The sequence below is a fragment of the Pecten maximus genome, chromosome 9 (genome assembly GCF_902652985.1).
Source record: "Pecten maximus chromosome 9, xPecMax1.1, whole genome shotgun sequence".
Taxonomy (NCBI): Eukaryota; Metazoa; Mollusca; class Bivalvia; order Pectinida; family Pectinidae; genus Pecten; species Pecten maximus.
The window spans coordinates 7,788,438-7,813,677 of NC_047023.1; the positions used below are offsets into that span (position 1 = coordinate 7,788,438).

General features: G+C 35.5%; 3 protein-coding genes across 4 annotated transcripts; all 3 read right to left on the reverse strand.

Annotated features, from left to right (window-relative positions):
• Positions 1-85: 85 nt before the first annotated feature.
• Positions 86-3,903, reverse strand: LOC117335122. Its single transcript, XM_033895047.1, has 5 exons — positions 3,517-3,903; positions 2,550-2,718; positions 1,689-1,970; positions 1,097-1,282; positions 86-709 (listed from the first exon to the last, which is right to left on the reverse strand). The coding sequence occupies exons 1-4, from the start codon at positions 3,778-3,780 to the stop codon at positions 1,239-1,241; spliced, it is 759 nt and encodes a 252-aa protein (XP_033750938.1). The 5' UTR covers positions 3,781-3,903; the 3' UTR covers positions 86-709; positions 1,097-1,238.
• Positions 3,903-8,186, reverse strand: LOC117335121 (hillarin-like). The gene is made up of 6 exons (XM_033895046.1): positions 7,974-8,186; positions 6,900-7,071; positions 6,529-6,645; positions 5,827-6,053; positions 4,908-5,110; positions 3,903-4,416 (listed from the first exon to the last, which is right to left on the reverse strand). Exons 2-6 carry the CDS (start codon positions 7,047-7,049, stop codon positions 3,965-3,967), a joined length of 1,149 nt encoding a protein of 382 aa, XP_033750937.1. The 5' UTR covers positions 7,050-7,071; positions 7,974-8,186; the 3' UTR covers positions 3,903-3,964.
• A 3,022-nt stretch (positions 8,187-11,208) lies between these two features.
• LOC117334898 (hillarin-like) lies at positions 11,209-23,862 on the reverse strand. Of its 2 annotated transcripts, XM_033894740.1 has the most exons (11): positions 23,751-23,862; positions 22,491-22,643; positions 22,029-22,145; positions 21,629-21,855; positions 21,042-21,229; positions 19,713-20,608; positions 19,299-19,503; positions 15,067-15,338; positions 14,357-14,383; positions 13,195-13,380; positions 11,209-11,915 (listed from the first exon to the last, which is right to left on the reverse strand). In XM_033894740.1, exons 2-11 carry the CDS (start codon positions 22,629-22,631, stop codon positions 11,874-11,876), a joined length of 2,301 nt encoding a protein of 766 aa, XP_033750631.1. In that variant the 5' UTR covers positions 22,632-22,643; positions 23,751-23,862; the 3' UTR covers positions 11,209-11,873. The 2 variants fall into 2 exon arrangements, with proteins under 2 accessions (XP_033750631.1, XP_033750632.1); XM_033894741.1 differs by lacking the exon at positions 14,357-14,383.
• Between the last annotated feature and the right edge of the window lie 1,378 nt (positions 23,863-25,240).

Consider the following 25,240-nt stretch of genomic DNA (forward strand, 5'->3'; position numbering starts at 1 on the left):
ATGTGTACGGTCGTTTGGGAATTAATGTAAATATATCATGTTATGCTTAACATCTTACCACAAATACACACTCTTGTCTTATGGAAGCTTAAGGCCAATTGCATAGATCCAGCCGAATGTGGATTAAGGTATATAACTACACTTTCAAGCTATTGAGAACAGATACAATGTAACTACCTGAATAGCTCATAAAACACTATAATATCAGTCATATACCCCTTATAATTTACACTCCTTGAATTACACGGATTGACAGAGAGTGGCCAATCTATAAACAAAGATAGCAGACGCTAAATTTATAATATCCCATAAGCAAACACATGTATTTGACAATATCTTAAATATGCATTGTGGTATGTAGCTAAAATGAAGGTGACTTTTTATTGTCTTATATGAAATGGCGATTGATAGGGGGTATGCATTAAATGTGTACATTCGTTAACACAATATAACACAGTTCTTGAAACCTTATTGATCTGCAGCTATACACAAATCACACTAAGGCATGTGGACACCGAATCGGTCCTCACAGTCATGGGTATTTCCTCCATTTTCTGATTTTTGTCAAGTTGTGTGTCACGTGGTGTGTCACGTGGTATATCACGTGGTGTATCATATGGTGTATCATATGGCGTACCACGCTGTCTGTCATTTAGCGCGCCATGTGGTGTTCCACTTTGGATGCCAGGTGATATGTGAGGACTTCCAACTGGAGTAGATGAATTATCTGTCAATGTTGTTGATTCTACGGATATGATATCCCGGGCTATCCCACTAGCCTACAAATACCGAAAATAAAGCCGAGCTGATAAACTGTTACACCATATCGTTATCAAAAGTCCTCAAGTTACGACAGACTAGATCAATACTAATGCATTTGCTCCAAAACCATGAAAGTATACCGTTGCATTGACACAAATTCAGCAGATTTTCTTGTTGGATTTTTTTTTTTTTTTTTTTTTTTTCATTCTTCTCTTGCAAATTGTGTTATTTGATTGATTCGGCTTATTGAGATATTAAGAAATATTGTTTGTTCATATATTGAAATTTTAATAAACAACAAATAGCCAGTAGCATCAACTCTGATAACCCTTACCCAAAGATAGAAAGTACCGGCTCCAGCACTGGCTCCCACTGCTGTATCTCTGTCATACTTTTGGAGAATCCTGAGTACTTTCTTGGCCAGTGGGATCTTTACTTTTGTAACATCAAACAGTCGAACTCTAACACTCAGGCTGTCACGACCTGTCTTCCTCATTATCGTCTGAATCTCTTCCCACTCCTAGATATAGAAATAAAACGTTTGATTTCTATCTATCAATATATACAAACGTAAGATAAAGAGTACATTATGAAATATAATTATCATATTGATGCTAGAGGAGCATGAAAGGCTTGACTTAAAGTAAACAAATTCTTTTACAATGCAAAGATATGTTCATGTAACACATTTGCGATCTAACGTTTTATCAGCCTGTACATACGCTATAATCAAAAAATGATACAATGGAAAATGATTTATAACCAAGAGAGTTATTTATATTTTAATGTATTTCAACAATTTATTTTTTTTAAATGATTGCAAATCCTTTATTCCAATCTATCTAAGAAAATTACTACAAATTAAAATATCATGAAAACAAAAATCTGTTTTTATATCCTGTCTTCCGATTGTTGGGGATACTGACTTCTAATGTAGATTCCTCGTCGCCCAACAATAGGATAGGTGGCACGCATTATGTCTACCATGACAGGTACTGGGTCTTTATACCGATGTAATTCTGATATCGTTCGGGAACTTAATGCCAGCACATCGTGTGAATGTTTCTTCAGAGTTCTCAGGTTCTTTACCATCTTAGTCGACTGACGAAATAAAGGTTTCATCTCGTCAGACTTTGGTAGGGTTTTGGAGTTTTCCAAAGCTTTTTCTAATATAGGTAAGCTTCGTCGGCTGAGGCCTTCTTTAAAGTCTGAAAAAGATTGTACAAAAGATATTAATCAAGCAGCATAAAGAGCTACATCATACAGCTGTTTGGTCATTCTAGGACTCGTCAGTGATGTTAGGAATATCATACAGCTGTTATGTGCTTCAAGGACTCTTTAGTGATGTTAGTGACATCATACAACCGTTGGTCCTTCTAGGACTAGTCAGTGATGTTAGGGATATCATACAGCTTTTGTGTGCTTCTAGGACTCGTCAGTGATGTTAGTGGGATCAGACGGCTGTTTGGTCCTTCTAGGACTTTTCAGTGATATTAGTGACATCACAAAGCCGTTTTGTCCTTCTAGAACACGTCAGTAATCAAAATAATCAGAATGTAATTAACGTATTTTCGTATACTGTTTAAATGTAACGGTTAGTTTCTAACAGTCATAGATATTAAAAGAAAAGAAAAAGTAACAATCGTATTGTTAATACGTACCTCTCATTAATTTCAGGTAACAATCCTATTGTTCATACCTACCTCTCATTGTTTCCAGGTAACAATCCTATTGTTCATACCTACCTCTCATTGTTTTCAGGTAACAATCCTATTGTTCATACCTACCTCTCATTGTTTTCAGGTAACACACTTGTGTTTTAGCCTTGTCTACCTCTCCGTCGTCAGGCAGATTCAGCACGTTGAATTTGTCTATTGCTTCTTGAAGTTCATCGGGGTTATCGCCCTTTATCAATGCAGCGAATAATCGTGTACGTGCGTTCTTCTCCTCAGCATTCTTAAACAGAAATGTTTTTATTTAAAATTAGTACGATATGAAAGTAAATACTCTGAATTATACATGTATAGACCGAAATATTAGTTAATGATTAGATATTTTATAGGATTTTTTCAAATAAAGCGATAATTTTTCATTAATTTTTTTTTCAGGAGCATTGATAAAACTATGTTAAGTGAAATGAATTTCATTTTATACTGTATGAGTCCTGTCGATGAAATGTAATCAATATCCTCAAGAAATTGTTTCTCATATCGTGTCATGGTAACATAATAATACAAATATAATACCTTATAATTACCGATAGTATCAATAATATGCTTTTACATCATTGATTATTATGTTAATGACTATTCTCACCAACAGAAAGACCCTGTGGCTGCTAGAGATGGGATAAACCGATTACACACGGGGTAGGGAGGGATAGCTGGCTCGCGCTATGACGCCACTAACAATAACGTAACATCATCATTTTATGTGGCATACCCACGGCGCAAATTGATAACGTAATCAATTTCAACGCACATTTCCATGGGACATTGATGATGGTGTGATGAAGTACAGCATAATCAAACATTGGCTTGTACCTTTGACAGAGATATTTCAACCCTGTTGTAAGAATTTGGCTGGTTAGCGCTGGGCAAGCCTCGTGCTGGCCAGCCAAAGTCTTACACAAGTGTTGGGATATCCTGTCCATGAACGATTAAATTATTCTATAATGTACACAAGACAATGTATGACAATATGACCAGGCGATCTAAACAAATTGCACGTGCAATACATATCTATACAGCTCACCTCGTATGTTCTTGGCTTTTTCTTCGAGTTGAACTCGTCCGAAGTGAGAAGGTAGTTACAGACCACCTTGTATTTGTCCGAAGTATTCTTTCCCTTAGTGAGAAGTTTCAGACAGAAGTCTCCTCTGTGAGGGGTCGTTACTTTGATCGTAAGACTTTCGAACTGTACCCTCTGGGTCACCCCTCCCTTGATAGACTTGTCCGGTGACGTAGCACTACTTAAAACAGCCTTCACAGTAACATTCTGAGGGACTGAGAACATCATCTCAATTTCCTTCTTTTCTATTACTTTAACCACGCCATCTTTATGAGATTCGGCTACAACTTTTGCGTCAAGTGTCGCCCGACAGGGCCCAAACCCTATAGAAGAAACTTCCGGGAAGGGCTCGCAAAGCTGCTTGGCAGATTTACATATGATCTTGAAAGAACATAACCATTCGTACTTCTCGTCAAGAATTTGAAGTTTGTACACACCTTTGAATGGGAAAGCGCATGCTAAAACGCACTTTATCTCCTTCATTGATGATAACACAGTATCTGGGTAATTGAACACCAGGAGGCAGTTTCTGTTTAGACTGGCGTTCGTTATAGAGAAGGTCATGAACCAGCGTTATGGGACCGGTACCATACTTTAACACAACATCGCTCACACCATTTTCCGTTGTTAGCACACCTTCGGGGGCACTCGACAACTGCATGTTCAGTTCAAAGAATTTCGGACGACAGTAAGGAATTTTTATAAACTTTGCCTTTGTGAATTTCTTAGAAGACATCTGCCATTTTTCCTCATCTGGTAGACATCTGTAGATGAATTCCTCGGGACTGGTGAGGAAATAGTACTCCTTCACGGTCGATATTATCCTCTCCTTCAGTATCTTCTCCTGTTGTTTGTAATCTTCACCTGCATGGAAATATAATAACTTAATATATGCTTTCTTATATTTTGAAATAATTGTTCATGTGTAAATCTGTCATAATGACATAGATAGATATGAAACAATACCGGTTACAATAAAGACAATTGAAATAGATTGGTTTCTCGTTAATTAAAACTAAAACCACTCGGCCACTAAGTAAAGAGAAGCATGATCAAAGTGTAGCATATTGCCTGGTATTAAGCTTGATTTAGAGAGGACACTATAGTATACATGTACAATAGTCAGCCACTAGATAATTTACATATTAGAACGATCACTCCTCAATTTTGTTTGACATTTTACTTTTTATACCGATGTTTTACTCCTTGCTTTTCTTTGGAATATACTTTGTCGAGAGTATATGATATGGAAAGTGGACTTTTTGAAATATGAAAACCTATTTGACATACAGAAAATAAATATGAGAAAAAATATTTAAGTGGTTTAGAACCGCTAGTAAGATGGGTATTCATACTTGTTGGATCAGCTAGAGGAGCTATGCCGGTACTCTTGCCGGCAATGGACCGGAACGCCCACAATAAGAACACTATCCTCCAGCCGCCCGCCACATACACTGCATTCCACACATTCCTTAACTTGTCTACGTTATCGTCGCCGACTTCATACGCAGAGGACTTGGCTACCCCGGGTATCATCACACACGGTACCTTGGCCAGTCTAATAGGAATACAAACGGGATAGAATTAGAACAGGAGGCTACCCGGGATATCACCACACACGGTACCTTGGCCAGTCTAATAGGAATACAAACGGGATAGAATTAGAACAGAGGGCTACCCCGGGTAACATCACACACGGTACCTTGGCCAGTCTAATAGGAATACAAACGGGATAGAATTAGAACAGGAGGCTACCCCGGGTATCATCACACACGGTACCTTGGCCAGTCTAATAGGAATACAAACGGGATACAATTAGAAGAACAGACATCTCTCTTTAAGGTAACTAGATTTACACAAGAAATAAAAAAGGAGGATGAATATGAAAGAGGAATGAAAATGGACAAAGCTTGTGTGGCTAATTTTTTTTTAAAGAAGAAATATACATGGTAACGTTATGCACGAATAGGATGTTAAATTTCACTGACTATCTACCTATCTGTTCGATAGTTTTTCACATTCACAAGAAGATATATAAGGGAGGTCTAACAGTGTCTTAATTCAGTAATACCAAATATTTATTTCACAAGTGGCGCTAATATTTTGATACTTTGTAAGTGAACTTACTATAGGTATTATTATCAGTAGGCAGACTGTTCAACTCTTTCCGTAAAAATCGAGCACCGTAGCATACTAGAAAAACTACTTTCAATACAATATTATGACTTTTTATATTCCTTTTACGAAACAATTTCTCAACGATGAATTACATACCGACACATTACGGTGAATATCTCGGCGTAGGACATTTTGCCAAGGGCCATTCGCCGGAGGTAACCCGTTGGTGATTCTGGGTCGGCGTCATCCGGGTACTGCTGGACGGTGAAGGGTTGAGTGCCCACCCACATAAATATGGCCCTAACCTTTAGGATATCCATATTAAAATTACCGGTCAATTCGTCCACCAGCTCCTCCATGGTACTACATGAGTCTGCTGTAACCTACCACGGGGGAAACAGTTCGTCTAATAGATCAGTCATGTGAGAGTTTAGCTTATCGGTTCATATTTATGCCTTTTGTTTATGTTTAATCACAAAATCGTCATGGCTCGCAATTACAAACATCACTAAGTCAGGTTTCATAAATCTATATGAAATGAAAATTTACTTAATACACTAAATATCAGATGAATTCGATTTTTTGTTTATTTCTAAGTGTATCTGAAACATATTTGAAGGTTTCACAAAATATGTTTCTTTCTACTTTTCACTTTCTGGACATAAGAAACAACGCTTGGCCAATTTATGGTTTATGATGTAGTTTGAGAACGTTATACATGTATTTTTATCTAATGGCTGAACTAAATCTCCATTAGAACCTAATCATTTAGTTAACGGCGACGATATCAACTTCTTTTACATACATTTAAACACAAACCTCCTAAATGACCTGTAATACAGTTGCAGTATGTGTTACCTCTTTGGCGATTAAGTTTGGAACTGTGAAGTCCGTAATACCGAGGATACCGGGAAGATTATTGGGAGGTGGTACTGGGGTGGGATAGCCAGGCTCCAGTGTGTACAGCGAACGTTTCTAAATCCAAGATGAATCACAACATTGAAGCTGTTATTATGAATCATGCTTTTTAGCAATGAAGAACTATTAATTCGTGTGATTAATATATATTGTTCATGAATAATTTAATTATCATTATATAAAAAAAAATCCCAAGTAAATTCCAATGATAATGCTGTGAAATTCTGCCTAACAATACAACATTGTATTGATGATAGCATTACCCTAAGGTGGACAGTGATATACTCCACTGTTTGAAGTGACACACATACCTTATTTTTGACATTGCGAGGAGGAAGTGCTGCCGTTTCCTTTGTGCCCTGGGTCTCTGAGGAAGGCTCCTGGTTTTTCTCAGGAGTCCTCGTAGTTACCCATCCTCCTGGCTGTGTTTTATATGTACTCTTTGAAGGACTACCTCCCATTGTATCGGCATATACTCATAATCTGTTGGCGATTAATGAAGTTTGTAAAGGATCACACACAAGGTATCTTTGTTTTCCATTATTACTTTAAAATGTGGTTACAATCCTAAACGCTACCACTTAAAGCAATTCTTCTTCTTTTTCATTTAAGTGACATTTTTGTTTACTTGTTTATTCATTTATTTATGTTGGAGGATGATGAGTTTTGTCAAGGATTACACTTGGAAAGGTATCATTTATTTCATTATTACTTTACAAGGTGGGTAAAATCATAAACGCTACTACTGAAAGCATCATTTCCTTTTTTTCTGTAAATAACAAAATTGCTTATTTATTTATTTATTTATTTATTTGTTTATTTATCTATTTATCTATTCATGTTATTATTATTGATATTCAGGTACAGCAACTTGAACATCATAATTAAAAAAGAAATCGTGATTCAAACACAAAATCGATTAAACGAGAGCAAAATTTAAACAAAGTTTGGATTTGCAAGAGGAGACCGAGGACATACGCCATGAAAAAAAACGGGTCAAAACCGTATCAATTCACAATCTCAAATGGGCGTTAAAGTGGCGACAACAGAACCACAAGGCATATCAACACGTATCGAACACGCCTACCACATACCATCGACTATACAACTTTCCATGTTCTTTATCAACCTGCGCATTACAATACATGGGAAAGTTAGTTAAATTGAATCTGTATTTTAAAACTGCATTCCTTGTACTCCGTACATTCTAAATGTATACACGATTTTTATAATAAAGAATAGTAGTAGGTTAATCACTGTTTAAATGATAACAAGACAAATTTGAAAATATAATCGATTTGTTGTTATTCTTAAAGTGTAAGAGTGTTTCATATTATAATCATTATGGTTAATTTGTTCAGAGCACGTATATAACATAATCTTACCTTGTCTGGATTAGCTGGTAGATACTTCCCCATGTTTATAACCAATTAAAGCGGCAAATCTATCATTACCAAATAAAACAATCTTCTTTGATCAGTTCTGTACTCGTACATATCCTCTCAAATTACACATGTTGACGACACAGGAGCTATTTAAATCTCATACTTCAAACAAAATGCCCGTACAACATGCCGGCCACGCTATCACAAAGTCAGGCCAATACTAGGACGGTCAGTCAATACTAAGATTGACCGTTAATTTATTGAGAGGTTAGGACATATACCACTTACCGAATATACATTTTTAATAAATACATTTTATGTTTTGAGTATCATTTAATATATTTGATTAATTATTTTATTTCATTTAATGGATCCAGTATGTTCTACATCATGTCTATTTAAACTGTGGTTTTAGAGTTTAATTTAATCTGAATTATTTTTGTCACGCTTGGTGCTAATTTCTATGTAGAACGAGACCCTAAGATTAACTTAACAGCTACTTTACCTTTACGGTAGGCATTAATATAATCACTTGTCACGGATAATCTGCATTGACCTATTTACGATCAGTTCATGTTTTAATGTATATTCCAATAAGGTAAGTCTTCTCATTATAAACCTTATTAACTTGTCGAGAAACAGATCCAACAATTGATGCCGTAGTTTATTGTCATTTGATTTTTCTCTTTCTATTAAAGTTATATATTTGATATTTCTTAGTTGTCCTGTATATCAATGACTGTATAAAATATGAATTGTGTTGGACGAGCGTAAATATTGTTTTTAAAATCTTGTATTTGTGTACTTCGTAATATGTGTATAATGTAAGCTTTTATCCATCTGATTACCCTTTCTGCTTTTAAGCCGACAATGTATGTAAGTAAGATTTAATGTCAATTCTGATAGAAGTCAATCTTAGAAAAACATTCGAAAAATTATACACGTGCTTTTTCTCTAAATAAAATCCGTCTTTGTTAATATGTACCTGCATACTCACCTTTCTTGTGTTAGATAATTAAACATCCGCATTACTGTTCTACGTCGTATACATTACATTATAGATCATATCATTAGTAGATGACGCTTGCTCTATTGACCACCTGGTCTTCTAAATCTAGATTTCCGTAAAAAACTTTTTGTTTTTAGCTTGGCTTCGTTTTGTTCATTTTGAATTAGAATTACGTAAGATACCATTCGATTAAACAAAAAAGACGAATGTTGGTAAATATCCATATATAAAGACTGGCGATGAAACCTGACTTTACGCCGTCTTTGTTCCGCTAATAGAACTTGATTAAGCTCATTGAATATTAAAGAACGAATCTAACGTCCCAAACAATTAATCACTAATAAAAGGTGAGCTAGTTACTATCTTAAAGAAACTTGATTTTCATTATTTTTCACCTGTAAATGAAACTTATCGTTTGTAATAAAATCCAAAACGACTTCTTTTTCTTTGTATATCTAACCTTTATTAAACCTTATTAAAACAATGAATGACATAAAATATATCATAACAAAACTAGAAGATTGAAAAACACATCATAACTTTTTCTAAAATCAAGGACATATTTTTTACATTATTATTTGTTATTAATTTGCAGTCCATGGGAATTATACAAACATTACAATATTTTGATTGAATGACAACCCCACTTGATAACAACGTTAAAAGGTCAGTAGGTATTTATATAAGAAAACGATAGGTAACTTACTCAAGTTATCATTGTGATAAACTAAATTGTGATAAGGTTGAATGATTTTGTATTCCTTTAGGTCTATATATTGACCTAGCATACACAGTAACATAATTATAATTTGTTTCCAAAAAGATTTTGACCGTCTATAATATGATATCATCAAAATATAGCGATGCATACGCCTATAACCGACAGCTATAAACAGTAATCGATTAATAAAAATAGGTATTGTCATCAGAAACAGCAATAAAGTATAACTCCATTCTTTTCCTTATCAAGTATTTTTAATACTTATTCAACAGTTTTAATTACATAAAACAGGTTTTTATACAATGCATATATCAGTGTAATAAGGAGACATCATTGCTAAAAACTAAATTCATTGAACTGGGGCGTGTTCAATGAATTCGTAAAAGGGAAATAAACCAAGTCTAGTTTTTCCTCCTTTTTCCTTATTTGTATGTACATATGTAAATTCTTAGAACTGCATCAATCTCATAGAGTACTACACCAATTCAGAGATGTGAAAGGCTGATCAACAAAATACAACTTCGTTTTGAACAAATTAATAAAGGAAAAAACTAAATGAACCTCAAAAACCGAACATTATTTTCCATGTTTGTACAGGGTGCAATACAGATGTTGCTACTTAAAACACATTTTGCACAACGTTTATACATAAACACTGTAAAATATGAAGACTTAGTGTTAATGTGGTAAAGGTCCGGAGATTCATGGACTAATTTGACACATAGCAATGACACATACATCTAAATTACACGTTTTCCCATTCAAAAACTGAATTAAAAAAAAGTGAAAATATTATAGTCTGTTCACATTTTCTTTACATATTTACATCAACATCAACTTATGATTTATCTTTTTATTATGACTGACATCACGATGGTAAGCATTGCATAGGAATTGAATTGTAATGTTTTCTTTTTTTTAATGATAACATGTAGGTCCGAAACAAGCGAAGAATAGTATAACTATTGACATTGAAAGTTTGTCCTTTTCAGATAAACTATATACAAGTATTTGAAACATTGGAAACTTGTGAGTTCGTCTCTAGATCATTATACATTAAATTACTTTTATTCTTTTACATATTTATATGTTTGGTAAGGTTTTCTTTGTTTGCTTTTGTATTGTTTAATATCCTGTCAGCAGCTATGCTTATTTAACGACTGCTTCCAATGTGTGAGAGATGCAGGCATGTAGTTTATGTTTCTGTTTTGGGAGGCTATGGCATAAATGTGTTTTGGGAGGCTATGACATAGTTGTGTTTTGGGAGGCTATGACATAGTTGTGTTTTGGGAGGCTATGACATAGTTGTGTTTTGGAAGGCTATGACATAATTGTGTTTTGGGAGGCTATGGCATAGTTGTGTTTTGGGAGGCTATGACATAGTCGTGTTTTGGGAGGCTATGACATAGTTGTGTTTTGGGAGGCTATGACATAGTTGTGTTTTGGGAGGCTATGACAAAGTTGTGTTTTGGGAGGCTATGACATAGATGTGTTTTGGGAGGCTATGACATAGTTGTGTTTTGGGAGGCTATGGCATAGTTGTGTTTTGGGAGGCTATGACATAGTTGTGTTTTGGGAGGCTATGACATAGTTGTGTTTTGGGAGGCTATGACATAGTTGTGTTTTCGGAGGCTAAGACATAGTTGTGATTTGGGAGGCTATGGCATAGTTGTGTTTTGGGAGGCTGTGGCATTGTCGTGTTTTGGGAGACTATGTCATAGTTGTGTTTTTGGAGGCTATGTCATAATTGTGTTTTGGGAGACTATGACATAGTTGTGTTTTGGGAGGCTATGTCATGGTTGTGTTTTGGGAGGCTGTGGCATTGTCGTGTTTTGGGAGGCTATGTCATAGTTGTGTTTTGGGAGGTTATGGTATAGTTGTGTTTTGAGAGGCTATGTCATAGTTGTGTTTTTCTCCTTGTGATAGCGCAAAACATATGTCGAATATCGTGCTACCTCATTGTCGACTTTCAGCAGGACACCTCACCCGGTCACATTATACGGACAACGGACAAACAGAGAATGAAATGAACATACATAGATGGTGAAATAACATATTACTGTGTATGATTCCATTACGTACTCGTAGAAACTTTCATATTTCCTTTAATTTCAAGAGTTCAACCTACTGAAGTATGTTTCGAAACTTCTAAAGGAATGATGATGTTAAGTCATGTGTGTATGGCAACCACATCATTGGCAATGTTACTGGCCTGAAAATAGATGAGTAAATACTTTATTTTAGCAATAAAATGAAACACAAAAATACCATAGATTCAACTGTGAAAAGATTTCAGATTTCGCTCATTTTACAAAATAGTGATACATTTTCCATTAAAATATTATGTATATACAAAAAAATACTGTGTGTATATACAGACAACGAAGGTTTTCGAATTGGTTTCCTGACGTAACTCGGGCATTATATCCTCATATAGTAGATAAAGTGTAATCTCATATCTCAAGTTTAAATGCTACATTCCAAGGTCATTGGTGACCATTTAGAGTGTAAACAAACTAAGGTCAGAAAAAAGATAAAGTAGAATTTCCATAAATTTCAAGTCGCTATATTTATAGTCTTTGTTCAGTAATCACTAATTAAAGTGATATCACTATTGATTATTTGAGCTTTGTTGCTAGAGCATAACTATTTTAATTTCAAAACGATGAAACCATGGTACTCTAACTTGACGAAAATACACCAACAACATACGGCTCCCGAGACTGTAGGGGATAGCTAACACAGCACCTGTATGGTGTCAAATTTGCTTCCTCTACACAATTCTAGCCCTAATATACACGAGTTTTGGTTGTCCCTCTACACAATTCTAGCCCTAATATACACGAGTTTTGGTTGTCCCTCTACACAATTCTAGCCCAAATATACACAAGTTTTGGTAGTCCCTCTTCCCAATTCCAGCCCAAATATACACGAGTTTTGGTTGTCCCTCTACACAATTCTAGCCCTAATATACACGAGTTTTGGTTGTCCCTCTACACAATTCTAGCCCTAATATACACGAGTTTTGGTTGTCCCTCTACACAATTCTAGCCCAAATATACACAAGTTTTGGTAGTCCCTCTTCCCAATTCCAGCCCAAATATACACGAGTTTTGGTTGTCCCTCTACACAATTCTAGCCCTAATATACACGAGTTTTGGTTGTCCCTCTACACAATTCTAGCCCTAATATACACGAGTTTTGTTGTCTCTCTACACAATTCTAGCCCTAATATACACGAGTTTTGGTTGTCTCTCTACACAATTCTAGCCCTAATATACACGAGTTTCGGTTGTCCCTCTACACAATTTTAGCCCTAATATACACGAGTTTTGGTTGTCTCTCTACATAATTCTAGCCCAAATATACACAAGTTTTGGTAGTCCCTCTTCCAAATTGCCAGCCCAAATATACACGAGTTTTGGTAGTCCCTCTACACAATTCTAGCTTGGGTTTTCATCTACTACTCTTTTGCCTCTCTTAATAGTTACCCAGATATAGAATGTCCCTGCTCCAGCACTGGCGTCCGTGACCTCATATCTGTCATACGGTTCTAGTATAGCGAGAACCCTTTTTGCCGTCTTCAGAGGGACAGCCAGGGCGTCAAACTTCTTCACTCGGCCGATTACGCTGCCAGTTCCCGTCTTTCTCAGCAAGTTCTGGACGTGCATCCAATCCTATAATACCAGAATGTTATATTTAATCATTTTTTCTTGTAGACGGCATTGGTGAGTTGTTAATCTGTTACAAACACTTTTTTATTAAAAAACAAAGTGACATATTACATAGAAAATTAATCTCCACTTCCTTACATGGTACTCGATATATCTGGAACTAAATAGTCAAAACCTTCCCGAAGCTGCTTTCATTCAATTCTTATCTTTTCTGATACTTGGGATATGGCCTGTATGGATCACACATGTATTTAATGATTCGATATATATATATAACCTGTGTGCGATCGTTAGTGATTAAATGAATTGATATAAATTTGCATTTTATTCAACATTTACAATGTACATTATAATGATACATATAAGATGAACTGAAGTGTTAGTATTTCAGAAGTTATTAACACATATATAGATAAATGAGATTAACATTATATATTATATATTTAGTGAATTAGAGTAGATATACCCAGTTTACCAAGTATTGTTATCCACAAATGATAAATAAATGAAATGTAATCAGAAGACACCTTTTCGAAACACTTAGATTTGTAACGCAAATCCAATCAACCAGGGGCGAACTACTCTCATTAAGTACCCATCGTCGCCATTGTATCATCTTCAAACAGAAACATCAAAAAATAGACTTCTATAATTATCCTTCATTTTCATTTTTGCTTATGCAATACACATTTTGAGGGCAGGATGGGTACATAACGAGATTTTTGGACAACCACTAGATTTAGTAGAACCTCAAACGACCAACCGATAGAAGTGTTTTTGTTTTACCCTACATTTTTTTGTATAACTACTAAATGACAAGAAATAACAGATACTTTCAATACATTAATAGATATAGTACATTAAAAGGAAAATTGCACATGAACATATTACCAAGCAATATATGATATATAATAATATAATACATATAATATAGAATAAATAAGAAAAAAACTCATAGACGTCCTGTATATAATATTACCTTGACAGACTTTGATGGTCTGATCCCCTTTATGCAGTGTAAGGTAAACGGTATATTCATAATATGTATCATACATTAATATATAGAATATCATATTGACAAGTAAAAGAGTGCACTTTTTTGAATGGTGCCCAACGAAGAAATGCTGGACAGAAATATTGATGCGACATTGACAATTAAAGTACTGGCAATTTAGTGATATTAACATAATACAGAAAACAAGACACTGGTAATTTAGGACGACAGAAACCTACACAGTATAATCTCAACTGAAGTAAACAACTTAACGATAACAGAATAAGGGAAACTTGAAGCTGACAAGTTAAGATGAACGTTTCCTTGGAAACATTGCATTTTTATTAATTGTTGGTTTTTTTTAGAAAAAAAGGTAGTTATAAGAGTTGCTGTCTTTTCAATTTTAAGAATCTTGTGAAAGCACAAGCCACATTTTCGAAATAACTTTTCAATTTTCATAGAAATAGTACTCTCTAAGTTACGAATATGAATTTGATATGCTATGATTTGTATTTCATTCTCATCATTTTTGATAAACATATGTACTATACTTTGTATTTTATTTTCATTATATTTGATTTATTATGATTTGTCTTTCATTTTTATTATACAATGTTTCAAACGTAATATTAGGAGCTTAGCGTAATGCTTTGTATCCTGAAGTGAAATGCACATTGCACAAGCACCACACTTACTCCAGTACTTTTCTCATTTTCTCCGAGAAGTAGAAACGTCGCCTTCATAACCTCGTGGATGGCGGTAGTCGGCTCCTTGTATCGGTGTATCTCGGATATCGTAGACTGCGCCATATCCATCACTTGTGACGAGTGTTTTCTCATTTTCTGGAGAGCAGTGTATTTGGCTTCCGCCTCGTGCACCTGCTCCTGGAGTTCCGGGTACGTCTTACTGTCCTCGATTGCTCTTTCCAGTTGGTCAATATTTCTACTGTCTATAGCTGCTGTCAAGGCTGTGAAAGATTTCAAGGTAAGGTTTAGAGCTTACAGCCGTTTTAAAACTATATATAGAAATTGTAGCTGTATGTTACTTGCTAAAATAGTAATAGAATGATCAAAACGTATATATGATCGGCACGATGCATTGATATATTTCATAGATTAAGGAAACAAATAATGAGGGTTTGTAGTACCATTATTATTATTCAAATTTATTTTACCGTTTATTTCTATTTATTTTTTTCAATTAGTCATACGCTCTTCATGGTAAGCGATATATCTGTGATAAGAAAGTCAAACCAGGGATATAATAATAATGAATTTAACCTTTCTTAAGACTGGCTAACTCCTGTGCTCTCTTCTGCTCTTTCGTCAAAGGCTTTGACATGTTTTTCATCTTTGTAATGTTCTCCTTTCTCTTTCGATCATCCTCTTCGTTTTTGGCTGCATCATTACCTTTACCCTTGTTCACAACCTTTTCCAGACCGAGACTCTTGAGAACTTTTTGGTCCATTCCACTAAATACTGTTTCCTTTTTAACAAAAGATAAGGATGTAGTGTATTAAATATAACACCGTACTTTTTAATTCAATGAAAGAAAAATGTGTTTATTGATTGCGCAATGATTGTTTTAATACCATATTTATTATGTGTTATAAAACCTATGTATTTATGTATTGTTAACGTTTGATCAAATCGGATACAGAGTCACGTCAGCGAGATGTAAATGTGTCTACTAACCTTTTCTTCTTCCTCGCCCGGCTTTTTCTTTTTTGGTTCCTTTAAAATTAGAAGGTAATTCACCACATTGTCGAAGTCATCTTTTGATCCCACATCCTTGGCATGTATCATTAGCACAAATTCACCCTTAATGTCTATCTTAACCTTGACCACCAACTGGCCCATATCGGACTTAAATGAGACACAGTCCGCGAGGTCCTCTTCCCAAATCTCATTGTGAACCAGTTCTGCCATGAACTCCATTGGTCTGGCGCGGGAAAATACAAATTCCACCTCTTGATTAGTATGGATAACCTCCATACCATTGAGATGTGATTTTGCCTCCAACCCAATAGTTTGTTTTAAATCTCCATATGGTCCAAATCCGAGTTCTGCCTCAACGGGGAATGGGCCCATGTCACTTGGCTCAACACAGATAACTTTAAAAGAACACACCCACGCGCTATATATATCTAATATTTGTAGTTTATATACTCCCCCTTTTGGGAGCCTCATTACAAATCGAACAACATCCCCTTCAATTATCACGGCTGTGTGCCTGTCTTCTTTTGTATGCTCTCCGCCGTTCTCTCTATCGTAGTACATCAACACCGGAAGTAGCTGTACGTACGTTTTGGAGTAATTGATCCTGACCTCACACAGCCCCTCTTCACACAGAATTATACCCTCCTGTGATCCGGCCTGCAGCTTTAATCCATACTCGAAGAATTTCGGTCGTAAAAGGGGCACTGATACAAATTTTGTTTTAGTGTAAGGAGATTTGATCAACTGCCAATTTTCCTCATCGGGCATACACCTGAATATGAATTCTGACGGGTCGGTAAGAAAGTAGTATTCATTAATAGCGTCGAGTATCATCTCCTTCAAAGCATCACCTTTAAGTGCAATATCCCTCCCTACAACAGAAACACAGCATACGCAAAGTTTGAAGTAGTATGGTTGATATTTAAGACATTTAATATAATGAAAAAATGATTGAAAGTAAATGTGAGATTAGCAAAAGAAGAACCTATGCAATAAACAACTGGAATATCAGGGTGCTAACATGGGACGTACCAGACTAGTTGACAATTTCTACTCCCATGACAAAGTAATAACACGTTCTCAAACTGAGAACATGGTCAATGACAATGAAACAAACACAAATTTGATATCATTATTTGAAATAAAATTTGTTCTTAAATATGTTATAAAATTAAAAGAGTGTTTGTTTATTGGCATTCGACGTCTCTCACGGAACAAGTGACATTATAAAGCAACTGTGTGTTGAATATTAATTGTTATCAGAGCTTACATTATGAAAATCTACACAAAACGTAATAACGTACCCGGATGAGACCCAGTACTTCTCCCAGCTATCGCCTTCAGACCCCATAATGGGAAAACAAGCCTCCAGCCACCCTTAACATAAACTGCATTCCACATGTTTCGGAGATTGTCTACATCCTCGTCACCTATTTCATACACGTTAGATTTAGCGACTCCAGACACCATAACACACGGGATCTTCGCCATCCTGTTATAATGGAAACGAAATCACAGGTAATACCACAAGTCATTAAAAACATTATACTGTAAACGAATATATTTTAGCGGTAATCTTATTTTAGCATTGTAGTTGCGCTACTTTAGCATTGCGGTAATTCGTTCTAATCAGGTTTTGCGCTTAAAGTTGAACACGCTAAAATAATATATTCACAGTACATTGTATTCATTTCTATTTCTTTCTTCATATTGTTTTTAATTCGTGTTAAGAATTCCCCTCTTTAAACTGTATATGTATATTAGTGTTCATAATAACCCAACTCTATTTGGTATCAATGCTGAGTTACTAGATGACATCACTGATAATCATCCTCGATACCCTGTATGTGTTCAGACTTATATGCCACTTAACCCGGAATATCTTACCTGCACATGACGGTAAATAGTTCGGCGTAAGATAGATTCCCAAGTGCCATACGTTTTAAATAACCCATCGTAGATTTAGGATTCAACTTCAGAGGGTACCTCATCATGCTGAAGGGTTGTAACCCGATCCAGACAAAGATTGCCCGAACCTTTATGATATCTGATGAGAAGGGACTTGTGAGGTCATTCACTAGGGCATCCAACATAGGGTTTGGTTCAGGCTTTATCTGCAAGGAGAAATAGTGCACGCTACAATTATGATGAGGCTACATGTTGATATCATTTTCATTGTATTTTGTGAAACCACGAATTTATATCAACATTAGTAGCCAACATCATGGCATTTTACTCCATAATTGTGAAGAAATGGTTTTTATTAGAAATTTTGGTTAACGTGTACCGAGTGCGCATGCGTGTCGGGTTCTTGCATGTCATCCTTCGTGAATATATCCGCTTTCTTCTTTGGCGGAGGCGATACTTTTGGATAGCCATCCTCTACGGCATTTGGCATGATTGGCTGTGGAATAAACATATCAGCATTTATATCATGTGATCCTTTTACGTCTTGTCGGTGACATATAAAAAACAATTTGTCGAGCACGGCCCCGTGAGCAATGGATGTAACCAAGGATGAATGAAATCTGGTGCACTACTGACAATAGTATATCTATTGTCTGTACCGAAAACATGTAAACAAACATATAACAATTAAAAAACGTGCGTAAATACGTAACTGTAATACCATCTATTGTTTACGGCATATTTTAACGTACTTTCCCATTGATATTTGTTTGTTTATTTCTACAACTTCCCACGTGTACCCTTACTGACTAACAGTATGTATCTTTACAAACATACATTCTCGTCTTTGTAGTTGCTGAAAGCCTCCACATCCAATTTTCCGTCGTCCTCTTTGACCTTTGACGGACCATCACCGTTAGCTACGGCATCCTTACCCGCTGGAGTAGAAGCCTCCTCACTGGACGAAGCAGACCCCATGCTAACGCGGAGCTGAAATTTTCAGTAAGTTCAAATAAGTCCACTTATACAGTTTGCATAAATCAGTTATGAAAATAAAAGTTTACTGGTCTTTCATTTTATCATTCAATGACATTAATATATGATTATATATCTGTCTTTAAACTACAACGACACATGTAATATATGAAATTTTATATGGCTTTTAATAATCCCTCTCAATAACAAATTTTATTTTACCGTTTATTTTATTTATTTTTTCAATTAGTCATACGCTCTTCATGGTAAGCGATATATCTGTGATAAGAAAGTCAAACCAGGGATATAATAATAATGAATTTAACCTTTCTTAAGACTGGCTAACTCCTGTGCTCTCTTCTGCTCTTTCGTCAAAGGCTTTGACATGTTTTTCATCTTTGTAATGTTCTCCTTTCTCTTTCGATCATCCTCTTCGTTTTTGGCTGCATCATTACCTTTACCCTTGTTCACAACCTTTTCCAGACCGAGACTCTTGAGAACTTTTTGGTCCATTCCACTAAATACTGTTTCCTTTTTAACAAAAGATAAGGATGTTGTGTATTAAATATAACACCGTACTTTTTAATTCAATGAAAGAAAAATGTTTTTATTGATTGCGCAATGATTGTTTTAAAACCATATTTATTATGTGTTATAAAACCTATGCATTTATGTATTGTTAACGTTTGATCAAATCGGATACAGAGTCACGTCAGCGAGATGTAAATGTGTCTACTAACCTTTTCTTCTTCCTCGCCCGGCTTTTTCTTTTTTGGTTCCTTTAAAATTAGAAGGTAATTCACCACATTGTCGAAGTCATCTTTTGATCCCACATCCTTGGCATGTATCATTAGCACAAATTCACCCTTAATGTCTATCTTAACCTTGACCACCAACTGGCCCATATCGGACTTAAATGAGACACAGTCCGCGAGGTCCTCTTCCCAAATCTCATTGTGAACCAGTTCTGCCATGAACTCCATTGGTCTGGCGCGGGAAAATACAAATTCCACCTCTTGATTAGTATGGATAACCTCCATACCATTGAGATGTGATTTTGCCTCCAACCCAACAGTTTGTTTTAAATCTCCATATGGTCCAAATCCGAGTTCTGCCTCAACGGGGAATGGGCCCATGTCACTTGGCTCAACACAGATAACTTTAAAAGAACACACCCACGCGCTATATATATCTAATATTTGTAGTTTATATACTCCCCCTTTTGGGAGCCTCATTACAAATCGAACAACATCCCCTTCAATTATCACGGCTGTGTGCCTGTCTTCTTTTGTATGCTCTCCGCCGTTCTCTCTATCGTAGTACAGCAACACCGGAAGTAGCTGTACGTACGTTTTGGAATAATTGATCCTGACCTCACACAGCCCCTCTTCACACAGAATTATACCCTCCTGTGATCCGGCCTGCAGCTTTAATCCATACTCGAAGAATTTCGGTCGTAAAAGGGGCACTGATACAAATTTTGTTTTAGTGTAAGGAGATTTGATCAACTGCCAATTTTCCTCATCGGGCATACACCTGAATATGAATTCTGACGGGTCGGTAAGAAAGTAGTATTCATTAATAGCGTCGAGTATCATCTCCTTCAAAGCATCACCTTTAAGTGCAATATCCCTCCCTACAACAGAAACACAGCATACGCAAAGTTTGAAGTAGTATGGTTGATATTTAAGACATTTAATATAATGAAAAAATGATTGAAAGTAAATGTGAGATTAGCAAAAGAAGAACCTATGCAATAAACAACTGGAATATCAGGGTGCTAACATGGGACGTACCAGACTAGTAGACAATTTCTACTCCCATGACAAAGTAATAACACGTTCTCAAACTGAGAACAGGGTCAATGACAATGAAACAAACACAAATTTGATATCATTATTGGAAATTAAAATATGTTCTTAAATATGTTATAAAATTAAAAGAGTGTTTGTTTATTGGCATTCGACGTCTCTCACGGAACAAGTGACATTATAAAGCAACTGTGTGTTGAATATTAATTGTTATCAGAGCTTACATTATGAAAATCTACACAAAACGTAATAACGTACCCGGATGAGACCCAGTACTTCTCCCAGCTATCGCCTTCAGACCCCATAATGGGAAAACAAGCCTCCAGCCACCCTTAACATAAACTGCATTCCACATGTTTCGGAGATTGTCTACATCCTCGTCACCTATTTCATACACGTTAGATTTAGCGACTCCAGACACCATAACACACGGGATCTTCGCCATCCTGTTATAATGGAAACGAAATCACAGGAAATACCACAAGTAATTAAAAACATTATACTGTAAACGAATATATTTTAGCGGTAATCTTATTTTAGCATTGTAGTTGCGCTACTTTAGCATTGCGGTAATTCGTTCTAATCAGGTTTTGCGCTTAAAGTTGAACACGCTAAAATAATATATTCACAGTACATTGTATTCATTTCTATTTCTTTCTTCATATTGTTTTTAATTCGTGTTAAGAATTCCCCTCTTTAAACTGTATATGTATATTAGTGTTCATAATAACCCAACTCTATTTGGTATCAATGCTGAGTTACTAGATCACATCACTGATAATCATTCTCGATACCCTGTATGTGTTCAGACTTATATGCCACTTAACCAAGCCGGAATATCTTACCTGCACATGACGGTAAATAACTCGGCGTAAGATAGATTCCCAAGTGCCATACGTTTTAAGTAACCCATCGTAGATTTAGGATTCAACTTCAGAGGGTACCTCATCATGCTGAAGGGTTGTAACCCGATCCAGACAAAGATTGCCCGAACCTTTATGATATCTGATGAGAAGGGACTTGTGAGGTCATTCACTAGGGCATCCAACATAGGGTTTGGTTCAGGCTTTATCTGCAAGGAGAAATAGTCCACGCTACAATTATGATGAGGCTACATGTTGATATCATTTTCATTGTATTTTGTGAAACCACGAATTTATATCAACATTAGTAGCCAACATCATGGCATTTTACTCCATAATTGTGAAGAAATGGTTTTTATTAGAAATTTTGGTTAACGTGTACCGAGTGCGCATGCGTGTCGGGTTCTGGCATGTCATCCTCCGTGAATATATCCGCTTTCTTCTTTGGCGGAGGCGATACTTTTGGATAGCCATCCTCTACGGCATTTGGCATGATTGGCTGTGGAATAAACATATCAGCATTTATATCATGTGATCCTTTTACGTCTTGTCGGTGACATATAAAAAACAATTTGTCAAGCACGGCCCCGTGAGCAATGAATGTAACCAAGGATGAATGAAATCTGGTGCACTACTGACAATAGTATATCTATTGTCTGTACCGAAAACATGTAAACAAACATATAACAATTAAAAAACGTGCGTATATACGTAACTGTAATACCATCTATTGTTTACGGCATATTTTAATTAACGTACTTTCCCATTGATATTTGTTTGTTTATTTCTACAACTTCCCACGTGTTCCCTTACTGACTACCAGTATGTATCTTTACAAACATACATTCTCGTCTTTGTAGTTGCTGAAAGCCTCCACATCCAATTTTCCGTCGTCCTCTTTGACCTTTGGCGGGCCATCACCGTTAGCTACGGCATCTTTCCCCGCCGGAGTAGAAGCCTCCTCACTTGACGAAGCAGACCCCATGCTAACGCGGAGCTGAAATTTTCAGTAAGTTCAAATAAGTCCACTAATACAGTTTGCATAACTCAGTTATGAAAATAAAAGTTTACTGGTCTTTCATTTTATCATTCAATGACATTAATATATGATTATATATCTGTCCTCAAACTACAACGACACATGTAATATATGAAATTTTATATGGCTTTTAATAATCTCACTCAAAAACAAATAGAGATATATCTAACAATCAGCCTACTACCACTCTGGGCCTTTTGTAGCATGCTAATGGGCTATCCACTGGATAGGTTCAATATTGATACAGTAAGATTTACTATAATCTATTGTCGTTGTACTGAAATCGTATTCAGTAGACATGTTATCATTGGCTATTACTGTCAAAGCCTTGTATGATACGGGGCGTTTCATAGGATAAGCCACTTCATCTTAATTGAACTTTATTTATTAGTTTGAGTTATTTTAACATGAAGAAAGATTCGATTCGTGCCATAATGAATGTCTTGTTCAATATTTCAGCGTAACTGTGTCGGTTTGTTAAGCCAAATATAAATAGGTATAAACAGATGTTATAGGTATATATACTATACAATGGCTATACCCAGTAGTTGAATAATTTGGTAGATTTTAGATATCGGGTGGTTTTTTTTAATTTTTCCTAATTTAGTATCGGATTTTATGCAAAATATTGATAAAACTAAATTACATACGGCTATTTCGTCAATAAATTTTCTGTAATAAAATTTGTTATAATTTCCAGTCGGAACGTTAAAACAGTATACAATAAATATATATGTATATATGTGATCAATGGAATAATTACAGTGACAGTACATACAAAGTAAATTTCTGAACTGTACAGGCGATATACACTTTCGTGAAGACACAACTTTTATCAGTTGATGATCCTGTATCACTTCTAACAATACGGACCAAACAATCATTCAATACAATATATTATTTCGGCCCAATGCTTATATCTATTTTTGAATAAAGGATCACTGTTATTAAATTAAAGGAGAGTAGGACAACAAATATTATCAATTTCACTAAATACTTCACAATAATTACTTACCTATACAGTAGACACAATCGCCAATAAGTATATCGACGCCAGTGACTTACCTTTGTTTTCTCACGTGATAAATATAAGTTTTTCCTTAGTGTTGCTTTTCATTTTTGCAAAACACCACTTCTGTTTTCAAGATATCTTCTCAACTTATTTGTTCATAAACAACTTTATCCACGTATTGTATACGAAACCAATGACCACGTTATTTATCCGTGACGTTCTCGCATGTTAAAATATGTCTTGTCAATAGAGAGTGTGTTGACCCTGATTGTGACGGTATTCGTATGACAAGGAATAACTATAGGTATTCAACATGTGTTTACGTTGTGTACTTTAAATACTAACAAATTATCTATACCTTAACGTAGATAACAATAGCAATTAACGTATTAAGTTTCCACTAGTTCTACATATGTCATTTTAGAAAAACAAATATCTTTTGCTCAATGATAAGAAAATCGGCTTAAGACATTTTGTGTATGTAACAAAGGTTATCAGTGATTTAAGGTTAGTAAGGGATTTACTTCCCAATGAACAACGAAAGTTTTGATCTCGCCATGTAGTAAACACTGTTGATAGATCGCCGTTAAGCCACTTTAAAGTCATAAACTAATACCTATGAGGGCTGTGTATTTGATATATCCTTGGTGTATATGTATCCACTGTGTATATGATTTAAAGGTCGCGCGGTGTGGGTTCAAGGCAATCGGTGAATGATTAATATGCTCATCCGGCCACAGAAAGCTATTATGCCGTTATGTCAATAGGTGTTGAGTTATAAAATTTTTATTCCGTATGTATTTCAACGCAGGACGTAGGTTTTTATTCATCAGAATCAATGTATGAAAGTATTAATTACTGACTAAAAACTAGGCCGCATGGCCTTCAGTAATGTTATTCATTAGTATATGAGTAATTGCTGTGTGAAATTACATAGTGCAATCGGAAGCATCCCTCGGTGTAAAGATTATCTAAGGTACATTTACATTAATTCACTTTGAAAGCAAATTTCCGTAATATAACTGTTAAATATGTCCCGCAACCTACACCTGCACTCACAAACGATCAGTGGTTATGTTTAAAATACAATGTTATATCTACAGGTGACATTAATTAATTTAAATGCAAAACGATTTCGGATAATATCTAAGTATTGCTTTTCATGAAACCTATTGCAAGCTGTTTCGAAAAAAAGAAAAGTAAAAATGAAGTAGAATTATATAAAGATGTAGTATCTCTAGAAGCAGACATTTTCTGAAGGGAAATTGTATTTAAACCTGCACATTAATCTTTGTACGTCCCAAAATAGAAAAATAAATAACCTCTTATATTCAATAAAGGCTTGTACCAGGACATCATTATCGATGATAGGAAATGTATACGGAATCAATAAAGAAATTAAACATCACTGCTTAAATGTACCACATCTCCGACAGGTGTAATCATGACAAGAATACACTGGTGTGTGTATTCATACCATAGCAAATGCTACACCATGCACTTTACTCTATCGCAGCCGTCCAGAAATAAAAGCTCCTCATTT

What these genes read in the sequence shown, in the direction of transcription:
- LOC117334898 (XM_033894740.1), bottom strand. Translation starts at nt 22,631, where the DNA reads ATGGGGTCTGCTTCGTCAAGTGAGGAGGCTTCTACTCCGGCGGGGAAA. An exon ending in TTATTTACCGTCATGTGCAG is followed by an intron (nt 21,230 to 21,628) that starts GTAAGATATTCC and finishes CCATTATAACAG; the next exon opens with GATGGCGAAGATCCCGTGTG. An exon ending in CGGGCGAGGAAGAAGAAAAG is followed by an intron (nt 19,504 to 19,712) that starts GTTAGTAGACAC and finishes TTTGTTAAAAAG; the next exon opens with GAAACAGTATTTAGTGGAAT.
- LOC117335122 (XM_033895047.1), bottom strand. Translation starts at nt 3,780, where the DNA reads ATGATGTTCTCAGTCCCTCAGAATGTTACTGTGAAGGCTGTTTTAAGT. An exon ending in TTACCTGAAAACAATGAGAG is followed by an intron (nt 1,971 to 2,549) that starts GTAGGTATGAAC and finishes AATCTTTTTCAG; the next exon opens with ACTTTAAAGAAGGCCTCAGC. An exon ending in ACGAGGAATCTACATTAGAA is followed by an intron (nt 1,283 to 1,688) that starts GTCAGTATCCCC and finishes TTCTATATCTAG; the next exon opens with GAGTGGGAAGAGATTCAGAC.
- LOC117335121 (XM_033895046.1), bottom strand. Translation starts at nt 7,049, where the DNA reads ATGGGAGGTAGTCCTTCAAAGAGTACATATAAAACACAGCCAGGAGGA. An exon ending in CTCGCAATGTCAAAAATAAG is followed by an intron (nt 6,646 to 6,899) that starts GTATGTGTGTCA and finishes TCTTGGATTTAG; the next exon opens with AAACGTTCGCTGTACACACT. An exon ending in ATATTCACCGTAATGTGTCG is followed by an intron (nt 5,111 to 5,826) that starts GTATGTAATTCA and finishes TATTCCTATTAG; the next exon opens with ACTGGCCAAGGTACCGTGTG.